The 13,393-nt window shown below is 39.6% G+C and overlaps 1 protein-coding gene across 4 annotated transcripts in view; it reads right to left on the bottom strand.

Moving 5' to 3' along the window:
* Positions 1 to 13,393, bottom strand: part of ARFGEF1 (ADP ribosylation factor guanine nucleotide exchange factor 1) — a 148,397-nt gene that overhangs the window by 32,953 nt on the left and 102,051 nt on the right. For all 4 annotated transcript variants that reach the window (XM_061600560.1, XM_061600570.1, XM_061600552.1 and 1 more), the window contains exons 21-29: positions 12,075 to 12,233; positions 11,580 to 11,730; positions 9,562 to 9,652; positions 9,059 to 9,099; positions 8,803 to 8,972; positions 8,056 to 8,207; positions 7,789 to 7,961; positions 7,188 to 7,348; positions 5,350 to 5,480 (exon numbers count right to left, since the gene is read on the bottom strand). In XM_061600560.1, coding sequence (XP_061456544.1) covers positions 5,350 to 5,480; positions 7,188 to 7,348; positions 7,789 to 7,961; positions 8,056 to 8,207; positions 8,803 to 8,972; positions 9,059 to 9,099; positions 9,562 to 9,652; positions 11,580 to 11,730; positions 12,075 to 12,233 — 1,229 coding nt within the window. The remainder of the gene's footprint in view (positions 1 to 5,349; positions 5,481 to 7,187; positions 7,349 to 7,788; positions 7,962 to 8,055; positions 8,208 to 8,802; positions 8,973 to 9,058; positions 9,100 to 9,561; positions 9,653 to 11,579; positions 11,731 to 12,074; positions 12,234 to 13,393) is intronic.

Genomic DNA, 13,393 nt, shown 5'->3' on the forward strand with positions numbered 1-13,393 from the left:
TAGATGCATGAAGATATCTCCCCAGGGGGAACTGGTTCTATGGCAGAGATCTGAAGAAGATGCTGAATGGCATCCTGAAGACTGGCTCTCTTTTCCAGATTGGTGGAAAGAGGGGAAGGAAGGAACCTCTGGGGAGGGGACAATGCCTCACCTCATAGTCTGCAGCTCCCTAAGGTGATTTTGTGCCACCCGTCCAAGAAGAGCTGTAGGCAACCTTCAACATGAGGGTGTCAATGTCCGAACTGGTGCTGTTGCCTTGCAACTGGGTGCCTGATCCTAATTTGCCTGACAATTGTCGCTGGCTCCTGTTGCTAGAACATTGGCTACTCTAGAACGGGCAGGCAGACCAAACATCTTGACTTCTTCCAGCTGGCCTGGAGATTCAAAGTGACTGGTTGGCCAGGTAAGGATGGAACGACCTATGAAAGGAACACCTTTCCTCATTCTACTTAGAAGACGACATTATTTTCCTCTGTCTTGACTCCACCAGAACTTTCTCCAAGGCTGTGTCACCAAATAGCTTGCCACAGATGTAAAGTACAGAGGAAAGGTTGGTGCGGAGCAGTGATATCGGCTTCCCAATGGCATAACCAAGTTGTCCTCCTCCCACTGCCAGGGCTCTAGCGGAAACTTGCATTGCATCCATAGAAGTGTCAGCATTGGAGATTTTCAAGACAGACTTGTGGATTCTTCCTGGAGCTTATGGACCATCCAACAAACCTCCTAACCAGAACAAGGGGGCCCTTGCAAATACTGAAGCTGAAGGAGCTCCCCACACTGACAAAGCACTACTGTTGTGAACTCGCCTCAAACCCAGATCCATCTTTCGTTTCATAGTGGCCTTTAGCTGTGTGTCCAAAAGTTTTGGATTCAACGAAGGACTCACTAGTCCCATGCTGTAGATTCACAGGACACACTAGCCCTACGATATGCTCATTAACAAGAGTAAGTGTCAGTTGATCCATCAGATTTTGCTTTAGAGCATAATAATTTTTAGCTGTGGGAACAGACTTCTCTTGCAAAACAAGGGTGTATCAAACTCAGATTTAATGACGTTAGAAAACAGTGATGGAAGCTTCGTCACTATGGACTTCAGTTGAGGATCAGGGCCTACTTATCTAGGGTGACAGCAGAAGGGAGCAGGAGGTTACTCCTTGGAATTCAGATGTAGAGCCTCCATTGTCTTGCACAGCAAGCTGAGATAATGTGAATCCTGGAAGAGGATCCCTTCTTCCACATCCTTGGACTCTGAAGCACCAATCCATTCCTCCTCACCCAAAACAATCAAATCAGAATCTGGATCCTCAGCTGTCTGGAGGGTCCTTTCTGGTCTAGTTAGATTATATGTCTCTTGCCTGTTCCCTATGTACAGCATGGAGGTCAGGAGATGTATGGGGTGGAATCAAGGGCCTGGGGCACAACATGTAGAGTAAAGGGAGCACCCTACTGCAGTGAAGAACGAGATTGGTTTGGCAGTAAATTGGAACTTGATATAGTAGGATTTGAAACATAGTATCCAAATCCTTAGAAAAGTCAGTTATCGAAGCTTCTTTAAATATTGACGCATGTGAGTTGATAGATGCAACTGACCCAATGGAGGAAACCCAACTGATGAAGGTGACTGGGAAACACGGAGCAGCTGAGCTGATGAAGAGGGCTAGGAATTACGGTCTTGCAAGACGTGAGGGGGCAGGAGGCTGAGCCCTGGAGGTGTCATGAAAGCTGCTGAAGTCTTCAGGAGACTGAGTAAAAAAAAATGGACCTAAGAGCTGCCGATGACTCCTCCCCATCATCAGAGAGCTGCTCCTCAGCTCTGAGGGATCTGTGTATTAAATGTTGCGTCTGGCCCTGGGGAAGGATCACAACAGTCAAAGCGGCCCCTCTCCTCTGCGGTGATCCCGCTGCCTGGGAAGGGAGAATAACAAGGCTCCATCGGTATTCTACCCCCATTCCTGCAGACCCACTGTGATGAAAGATCTCAGTGATGATGTGATAAAATTGGAGGGTGCTTCCATAGTCTCCCTGCCCACAGATATCAAAGGTGCCAAGACACCCTCTGGCCCCAGGGAAGAGAAGTTGGGGCTAACTGCCACAAGTAAAGGGCTCTATTGCGCAGAAGCAGCTGACAAAGTTGTTATGGCGGGAAGCAGAGATGGCAGCAGAGGCCTAGACTTTTGGGCAGGAACTGTTGATTTTTCTTTATGTTTTCCCCATAGCCCAAGAGCGGGACTGATTGTGCTTGCTGACAGGGCTTACAGGGACAGCAGGATGGATAATATTGAACAGTACAAGTGGAGGAAGGTCAAGTAAGAACAAGTCTGCCTGTATATGGAGGGGGGAATGCTGGGGGGGGGTGTTGACTATGAAGGCTGCAGTTGGAAGTGGGAATTTCTGAAGTAAAAAGCAGAATCCAGTGGTGGGCTCTTCTTCCTCGAGGGGAGAAAGGAGATGAAAATGCAGCAGTAGATACACAGCAGGAAAAAAGGCTGAGAAATAAACAGACAAAAAGGCGTTTTGGTTTTTTTGGGGAAAAACATATGGATGAATGGAGAAGCTAAGCACCAGGAACTGGTAGAGATAAATGGTATGAGAAATGACACTGAAATAACTCTTAAAATACAGGCCTGATCCAGCAGAAGGCGAGCAGAGAGCACGAACCTAACCACACTTGGTGAAGGCAAAAAGAACTGATCCCTGTGTGTAAGAGGAGACTAGAAGACTCTGCAAAATCAAACAGTGTCTTTTCTGACTTCAACCACAAGGTGGAGCTCAAGTTCCACCTGAGATCATCTTAAACACATGGGAAATTCTAAGTTTACAATAAAATTCAGTTTTGCAAAACATGAGCTATATTAAAAAGCAATTCCTCATTTTGTAAAACAATGAACTTCTAAAAGTTTGTATTTTAACTAAAATGTGACATATGAACACTAGTGTCTTGTGCACTGGAATGCACAACATAGGGCAAGACTACGCAGCATAGTTCTTTGCTACATTAGAAAATCAGTTCTAAATGCTATTTCACTTTTTTTTCTAGGCTGATGGGTACTGAAAAACAGTGAAGGTAGGTGAAACAACGTACATACACTGTATCTTTTGCTGGATACAGAAGAATGCTAATCTCAAAAAATATTTTAATCCCAGTTTAAATGCTGTATTCACACATTTAGAAACAGAACAAAAATTTAGAACATTTAGAAATAACAAAAATAACTGAACTCTACACACACACACACACACACAGAGTAGGGCCCCACTCATACAGTGGGTTACGTTCCGGACCCCTGCTGTAAAGCGAAAACCGCTGTAAAGCCGAACTCATTAAATAGAATGGCGTGCGATGCTTGAAAACCGCTGTAAAAGCAGAACAAGCGCCATATGAGTGGGGCTTTAGTCTAATGGAGACCGCTGTATTAGTGAATCGCTGTAAAGCGAAGCCCTAGTGTATATATATATTATTACATTATATTAAAAAGGGGGAAATCCAAGATTTGAAGCTACCTGAAACAAGTACAGTATTCTACTAAATAATCAAGCGTTGCTATAGAATTGCAAGATTATGTCATACATTCTGCTGGTATGTATACACCAGCGAAATTGTAACTGAAATCAAAGGAATATAAAGTGCTTAACTTGCTCTGATGTTCCACTTACTTAGGCTGCAATCCAATACATGTCTACTCAGTAGTAAACTCCATTGGGAACAATGGGGTTTACTCCTAGGTAAGTGTGTACTGGATGCAACCTTAATAGAATTCAGGCAAAACATTCTCTGGATCATGCCCTATATCTACATGTTACATGCCCTATATCTACATGTTAATGTTTATTTCAACTACAATTAGCCATCTTCCCAGAAAAAACACAAGTATTTCTGTCAAAAACTTTGCAAGGCTCCACACACAGGATTTTGCATGGGCAGGTGCTGTTGCACTCAATACAAAGTTAAGGAGAGTGTGCAAATGAGTTTTTCCTAATGAATGTTTGAGAAATAAGCCATTTCTACTTGAAACCAGCACACATGCATGACAGAGCCACTGGAGGCTTTAAATTATGCAAGGATTTGTTTTGCAATCGTTTATTGTTTAATTATTATTGTATATTGTGTTTTTAATGTTTTGTTGTAAACCACCAAGGGAATGCTTATTAATGGGTGGCTACGTAAATTAATAAAAATAATAAACAATCTATACATTGTTAGAGACTACAGACTGGCCCAAATGATCACCATCGCAGTAATAGACCTAATGATGTGGGATGTTGGGATGCCACCCTAAGTGGCTATGTGCAACACATATACATGGCTCTGCCTAAATTACAATAATTTTCTACAGCTAGGTGTAATTCTGAGAACTGAATTTGCCACCATTATGAAGGTTATTGCTGGGATGGCAAAATTCTCTCCACCTAGGGTCTATTTGCAAGACTGAGTCCAAAAGAGCAAAACTAGTGTTTGTAATTCTGGCTTACTTGAGCTTTGCAGCACAGCAACAGAAAGTGGCTAGCAAGGAAAACCAGGGGCATAAGAATCTACAGCCCCTGATGAAGGCCTAAATACACAAAGGCTGAAATGCGTTGGGCTTGGATTACAAATAACCTCTTATTTTTCTAGCATTTTGGTTTCCTTCCTCTTATTCCCTTACTTGAGCTTTGGTAGCTTATTTGGCAGCTCCACATTGTTGTTCCGATTATGACATGCTTCTCAAGAGGAACTAGGCTTCCTACAGAGCCACCTGCCTTTCACAATTCACCCTCAGATACTTCATAGGACCACAGAGTCTTTTATGCTGGTTTATAAGTATTACATGTTGATCACAAGTAGAAACTTGTGTTATCAAATATCATCTTAGAGATTCTGTGGCAGTGAAGATAGATGTTTGGGGGCCCTGAACTATTTCAACAATTGTTTTTTTTTTATAAACTATGTAAATAATTTCACTTTGCAGACAGTTTTAAATTTTAATGTGCTGTTGCATGGTTATTTTGTAAATTTAGAGATGTGGCCAACTTTTTGTTTAAAAAGCTGCTAGAAATCCACACCCATATACAGAAAGCCTATATCTGCTCCACCAAATATCAGCCTGTCAAGCAAGGACACACACATAGGATTTCCACCAATTTGCTAAGAGAAAAGAAGTCCCAAACACATGGACAACTGCATAGTTGTTGAAAGGACTTGTGTTCTCAATATTTCTGTTCTTTCTATGATGCTGTTTCCTGGTGACAGTAAGATTGGCTATAGACAGGTATGGCAATAACAATGTCATCTCCCATCCATCACTTGCTTGAAGACTTGCAAGAGAAACAAAACAGTATTTTAAAATGTGAATTGCAAATATGGATTGTTACCTGGTTCTTACATCTAATTTGCATCTATTGATGATACAGGACAGCTCAAAGAGAATTGGAAACCATCCTCTCACCCACACTCTGTCTTCTGGAGCTACATTCATGTCGTCACTGGTGTATTCTTTGAAAGCCTTTAGAAGCAAACACAAGATTAACTTAGCGGAAATCCAGTATCAAATGCAATTTCTAGTTTCTATTCCCAGAAAACCATCACGCCAATTGATTCTAAAAAAAAATCATAGTATGCTTCCTAGATAAAGCTATTTAACTGTCAGATATCAGGCCCTGATTCAGAGATGCTTCTATACACAGCAGCTATGTATCTGCTGCTGCTAGAAGGTGTACTAAGAGGTGTGCATGTAAGGATCTCTCCTGATGAACAAATGATGGTCTGACTGTGGTAATCAATGCAAGGAGTGCCTGCAGTCAGCCCTTCTACTGCCCTAAAGAGTTGGCTCTATCAAAGGAGATGCTGTTCACTAGTACACAGTACAGAAACATCTCGAGTATGGCACTGGACCAATAGGGGCTAGATGCAAGTTCTCTCCCACTGTAGTACTGTTTGGTGCATAAGCAGCCTGATCGAGAATGCCCCATGTGCATAGAAGGCTCCTGCTAAGCATTGACCATTCATGCCAGACCAGTAGTGGCAAATTCAGAAGTGCAGGGTCCCTTCATGTTAGTCACAGCCATGCCTCCCCCCTTTTTACTGCTGGGTTAAGAATGAAATCCTTTTTAAACCTTCTCCCAGATATCCCTAGGAGCCAATCAGCATGAAAGGGGAGTGTGCTAGCGGCTGAGAAGAGTCTTCTCAGTGGCTGACTCATCTCCTCTCAGTCTGATTGGCTCCAATCAGCAGGAAAGGACAAGGAAGCATGTTATAAGACTTTTATCTGATTAACACACTCCCCTTTCATGCTGATTGTCTCATAGGATGCTAGAGACATGGGGAGCCTGACGAGACCTTGCTCTAAAAAAAGTAAGGGGTCTAAGACACCCCAAGACCCTGTACGACTACACCCCTGTGCCAGACAAGGGTAGTCAGCAAAGAAAAAAAGTTCAGTGTTTTCCTCTCTCACTAATGGGTTCGATTCAGACTTGGTTATGTTTTGGAGAAGATCCAGGGAAATGAATGAGACGCAAGTTAGTAATACCTTACTTACGTCCCACTAATTTCAGTGGTTCTATTCTAAGAATGACTAAGTCTGGATCCGACTCACTGTCTTTATCAGAATCTCCAAAAGCATATTAATGAATGCTATAATGTATTACAGCTATGGGGTTGTATCCAACAATGCTGTTTTGCTGACGGCTTTCATCTGTGGAATGAGGAAGGAAGCAATTTCCAGAGATTCTCCTCCCTTGCACCTGCTCTTGGGGGTCCCTCCAACCCTCTGGAGCAGATTTATAAGAGAGGAGAGGGTTGGGGGGGGGAGGGGGAATTGCCAAATATTGTTTTCTTCCTCATTCTGTTGACATGAGCCTTACTATCAGCTGAGTAACATCACTTGATAATCCCAAAATGATATTTTAAATACAAAAGCTTTCATTGGTTTTATAATGCACGCAGTATTTTCCTATCCATCCCCACTCCATAAATTTCCATTCCTTGGTATACAGAAGCTAAAATTAATTTTAAAACAATTCTTAAATCAAACATGCTTTGAAATACATAAAATACTTCTTGAATTGTAAAAATCTATTACACATAACTTAGAATTCACATCAATATTAGTCTCTTTAGAAAGAGGTATTATTTGGGAGCAGGTCCCAAAAGGCCAAAGTAGATGAACCTTTACATAAATATTGCTACTATCACCACCACTTATAAATTATACCTGAGGCCTTTCTGATACATATTTTGCGCAATGACGAATAAGGCGAATTGCTTCCATACTTGTATCTGGAAAAGCTGCATTGCATGCAAATTCAGACAAGCATTTTACGGCATCCTGGAAAGAATCAATGGTTGCTGGAAAGTGTTTCTCGAACACAATTGCTGGGGGGGAAATAGTGTGGATAAATAGTTAAACAATATGCATTTAAATAACAAAAAACAATTTCTAAGATTATTTTTAGATACATATTTTCACTTAATAAAGCAGTGGTGGTGAACCTGTGGCCTTTTGGACATTGACTTCAACTTCCAACAGTCTTAGCTAGTCTGGGATGATGGAAGTTGTAGTCCAACAACTACTAGAGGGCCAGAGGTTCCCTACCTATGCATAGAGCAAAATGATCTTAATGAACATAATCTATTGGTAGTGCATAAATTAAAAATCTACAGATAAAATAGCTATAAATAAAACATGATCTTTAATATTATTTTTTAAGTTTTACTATATAAATAAATTCTGAAGGTAAAAAGCAGCACAACAGCAACAACAAAATATATTATATCTCCTGGTGATATGCTATAAATTATATATTGATACTCACTGACAATGTGACCTGTAGTTTGAAATGCAAGTTCTACTATACTTTCATCTTGATCAGATGCAGCCAAATGAAAAACTGAAAAAATATTCTTCCATCCTGAGCGGATGTTTGCTGCTTGGGAATTTACCATCTGGGCGATACAGCGGACAACCATGTCACGAATGGTTGGAGATCTATTACAAAAACAAATTTCAAAAACAATTTAGTATTTAAACTCTATGCTTTACCTTTATGCATTTGGATATTTTAATACACATTATTTATTACCTGTTTCTCTTCATGATATGTTCAAATGGTCTTAAGAAGTCCTTCTGGAATCGGAAATTAGCAAGTTCCCCTTTTTCTAAGAATTTCATTGATAGCTGCCTTAAGGAGTCTACTGCGAAAATAGCTACATCTTCATTGGGATTACAGCCAACCTAGCAAGGACAAGTTACGAACTCATGATATGCAGTGTCAACAGTAAAAATAAATAAATACATTTTTAAATAATCTTTCTTTTTGCAAAAAGAGCAGGAAATTACCCAAAAAACATTAACAATGCAGAATTTCCTTTAAGCAGTTTAATAGCACAATTATTTTCTAAAACATTTCTCTGTGCCTAACTTTCAGTAAAAAAAAATAGAATTTATCCCAAATGTGTGTACTTTATAAAAATAAATGGGAAATTAATTGGTGCTATATTTGACAGTCAAAGTGCTGATGATGTTAAAAACAGTAAAAAAGAACACACTCAGCTTAGGATAGCACTACTTATGCACTGCATACCGGTAGAGTATATTCTGGCAGTTCAAATACTATTTCCGTACCACAGAGAACTATAGCTTGCTAAAATTTGATCTGGTAATTCTATTTTTATTTATTTTGTGCAATTCTAAGTAAGAGGTAATAATTAAACAGGCATTAACATTTAAAAATTACAATCAAGTTCACATGATCTTTTTTTAATACTCAAATTCCCAATTTGCTTTGAAGAAGAACTAGCTGAAAGTGTACAATAATACTCAGGCATACCTTATTGAAATGATCTCCAATAACTTCCCAGATTCTAGACCATTGTAGCCTTATTCGCCCCATGTTATAGTAAGAAATCTCCACTATCTTCTGCAGGCTAAACATCCGAGGATGAGTTGCAGACAGCAGTTCATCCATAGACACAGCACAAAGCCATCGGACAAAATCCACTGTTAAATCCATAAAGAATCTACTTAGAATTCTTTTTAAAAAAACATTAGTACAGTAATTATATAAAGCTGTGATCAAAACTTACCAATAGCATTTCCATCTAGCCTTGTAGATCCTGTAAATATTCTGTCAAAGACACAATTTAACAGAATTATATAAGAATTTTTCACAAGAATTTTCCTTATATATATATACCCAGATAAAAGAAAAAAACCCTACCACTGAATATTTTATATATGTATGCGCACTCACACACACGTTCTCTGTGAGGAAGGTGGCATAGGAGTAAAACAATAATGAGAGAGGGCAGGAGTGGCAGAATTACATTTCATCAGTTTCTCAAAAAACTGTATAACCTAATGAAAACAAACTGAACACACATAACACTACTACTTACATCAAATTTGTATTTGTCGTGTAACCACTTATCTGTATCCTTTAGCCTTCCCCATCAACAAACTTAGAGCTAATGTCACAATAGTTTTTTTAATTGCTAAAAAAGTAATATATGTATATTGATATTTCCAATGTAACTGAGATATTGATGTTCTTATACAAACACAAAGAAAGACAAAGACAATACTGTACCTGTCTACAGCAACAACAACACTTTGTGAACTAGTCTCTCCAATGGATTCTTGAATACTTGCTATCTGCTTCCAGTCCATATTTCCTCCAACTACCAGATGCATCATTTTTTTTTAGAAAAGTATGAATTGTGGAAGAGAATGAGGGGGGGGAATTACAAATATTAAAATATCTGCCTTTGTTAGCACTGCCAAATATAATGTTAAAAATGGCTGCAATCTGTGTGCTAAAGATATAGATCTGTGCATTTGGAGATCACTCCTGCCCCTTGCAATTTTGTCTGCCTACTTCTGGGAGCTGATGTCTGGCAACACTGTGAATAAAGACCCAAGGACTCAAGCAACTCTTTTCCACAAAGACTGGTGGCTTTATGCAAGTGGAAAAACTACCATTGGTACAAGGAAAAGTGCCTAATTTTTGCTTCCCCCACCCCAGCAATTCACTGGACCCCATACATTCTAAGAAAGCTACTCCTGAGAATTCAGGATCCTATGGAGCAGCATGGAATATGGTGGAAGCATTATCTGCTAGTACCAGTGTTCCCAAACTTTTCCCCCTATGGACCACCTGAAAATTGCTGATGGTCTTGGCGGACCACTTGATGATTTTTCTGCCTGCTGTAGCAATTGTAATATGCTGTGCTAGATGCTGCATGATTTTGAATTGTATTTTTATGGCTTCTTTTATTTCTTATACTGTATTTTAATGTATTACAATTTGCATTTCATACTGTAATACAATAAAATGCAATGTAAAAAATAAAAGAAGCAATAACATACAATTAAAAGTTAATATGAATATGGTCATGTTCCAGACCACTGGTGATCTATGGACTACAGTTTGGGAACCCCCACACTAGCACAAAGCCACCAAATCTAGTATTTTTTAATAAACTGCATTACCAAACCATTCTTGTATCTTGTTGTGTGTTTAACTCATACGAACACAAGTATAGACAGAATAAATCATGATATATAGAGGAAGAGCAGATGAAAGAGATGGTCCTCTGCAATCTGAACCTCAACTTACAGGAGTTGCCAACATTACTTCTACTGATGGTTCAATAAGGCCAGCAAATGTCCTCAGGCAGGAGAGCTAGCAGCAGTAGGCAGAGAATAGACAGCCTGCGGTCAATGGCTACCCAGGCCAAGTAAGGGCCTCCCATAGTCCTTGCTTAATTACACGGCCTGCCATGCTGTAGTTATTCTGTCCATACCAGAAAATCTCTGCCCAGGCAGAATGCTGTTGGTGGGACAGAGCCCTTGCAACATTGAGCTGGGAGAAACACATGGTCAGATTGAGTGGGTAGGTCACTGGTTGCAGCCACCCACTTCTTCCCAGCCGGAGATAGAAGCATGATCCAAAGCTGTGCTGGAAGGGGCTATTTTTTTTTTGTGAGCAAGGATGACTACCTACCCCTCCCAAGGGGTGGGGAAGGGCTGGAAACAGGCAGCCACTCCATCCAAGCCTACCAACTATTCATGCAACATTCATAAGACATGCAATACTTTATATAATTTTAAAACTACTGTACAGAAATTTTCAGTGTTCAAACAATACTCTAATATAACCCCATAATGCTTCTCCCTAAGCCCCCCTCTTTTCCAATCATTATTTAGCTCCCGAGTCTGTCCTGGTAAATTAGCTTTAATCTGCATGTGCTAGTTACAAGATGGTTTGGGGAAGATAGTGTAGAAAGTTGGTTTTCTCACCCCAGTATTTTTTAGAAACAGACCCCAACCCACCTCTGCTTTGTGGAGGACTATTTCAAAATAAGATACAAACATTAAATTCATTATGAAATAGACTCAAGAACACAGTGTTTCTTTAAAAAGTGCTTGAATTACAACAATGAGAGATTATTATAAAGAACAGAAGCTATAAATAGAAAAGGCATTATATTTGCATGATTCTCTGTTTTACAGGAAAGTCACCAACAAGTCTAAACCAAGAAAAAGACAGGCATAATATGCTTTCAAAAATTCTGCCACACAGTAGTCAGTATTCACAATACTTGCCTATTCCTAGACTTGCAAATTCATCAGGTGCCTGATCCTTTGTTCCTGTTAAAGAACCTTCTCGTCCTCTCACAGTCCCAGAGATGTAACGTGGTTTTACTCCAGTTCCTATTAACTGAGCCAGTTCAAGCTGACTGATGCATTTCAAAATCTTGAATTAAAAACAAAATACAACTAAATAAAATAACCAATCCACTGAAAGATGGATTTTTTTAAAACATCAAATGTTATGATAGCTTAACAGCAGTTATCCAATTTTCACCTGTATACATGATTAAAATCAAATAAACCCATTAGGTATCTCATGATGGCACTATGTAACACACACATTACTAAAAACTTAATTATGTAATTTAATTTTACAATATATTCTTACTAATGTATTATATGAACAATTCCCTACGCATAATACAAATATATATACACTGAGAATGTAAGAAAGCCAGTATATGATGCACATTCAGTTATTGCACAGCAATTCAAAATATATTCTACCTCATGCCAGGAATTTCCCAAGTAATTTCCATCAGTATGAGCCACTGTAATAAGGGTTTTTATTGTATCAATGTTCTTCTGTTTCATTTCAGTAATACCAGAATTCACCGTAAGTAAAGTAAATCTTGCTAGTGCTTGGACATAAGCATCCCTTTCAAGCTATAGGAAGAAAAAGGAATAAGTTACTTTAATTCATCAATATCTATTTGGCTCATCTACTGCTTGAGATCATAGCAATTATTATACTGTCCTGTGTTAACAGAGAAGCCAATGTAAAAGAAAAAAAGGAGGGCTACTCTGGCTCCTTCCCTACTGTATTCAAACACATCATGTTTTGCGCATTCTAAAAAACAACCACCAGACATTCCTTGATACATCTTGTCTGTCTCCCTCCTAATCGTTAGGTGTCTCCAAAATATGGAACATGCTTATCCCTGTTGCTTTGATTCAACCCTCTTGACCCACTTTAATCAAGGTTTCAATTGCTCTTCTCCTCTGAAACTACCCACATTAAAGTTACAAATAATCTCCACAAAGATTAAACATTTTCTGCTCTAGCCTGAAAAGTTAATTAGGTGTGAACTGACTTTAAACCATGGTTAATACTAATCAGGATTCTGTCATAAACTAAGTTTCAAGATGCTTTAACAACCGGAATCCTATTTATTATTACAGTTAAGACTGCTATAAATACCATCTTTATCTATGGTTAAGGATACTGGGAGAAGGCAAGGAAAAGTGGTGTACAGTAGGGCCCCGCTCATACGGCGGGTTCCGTTCCGGACCGCTGCTGTAAAGGGAAATCTGCTGTAAAGTGGAACGCATTGACTAACATTGACAAAAATGGTGCCTGACGCCCAAAAAAACCGTAAAACCGGAACAAGCGCCTTAGCAGTGGGGCCTTTCTGCAATTGACAACCACTGTATTGGTGGAACACTGTAAAGCGGGGCCCTACTGTACAAGGAAAGGGAGCACATGTTCTCCCAGACTGCTCCATGGTGTGGAGAGACATTGTATATATGTCTATGTTTATTTATTTATTATTTGATTTATATCCCGCCCTTCCTCCCAGCAGAAGCCCATGTTTGTGTTTTCAAGGAAAAAATATTCTGTGACCTCTGTGACTGCCAAAGTCCAAGGGTTTGTACTATTACTATGTTGCAAGACTGTTTAGCAGTAGCTGTTTAGTGACAGTTCTGAGAGGGGAAAGAGGCACAATCTCTGGGAATCTATTAGGTGTGGTCTGGATCAAGTAAATTCATTCTGATTGGTCTAGGTGATAGCAGACTCTGATTGGCTGGAGTTTCTGGAGTGGGGG

Source organism: Rhineura floridana, chromosome 1 (genome assembly GCF_030035675.1).
Source record: "Rhineura floridana isolate rRhiFlo1 chromosome 1, rRhiFlo1.hap2, whole genome shotgun sequence".
NCBI lineage: Eukaryota > Metazoa > Chordata > Lepidosauria > Squamata > Rhineuridae > Rhineura > Rhineura floridana.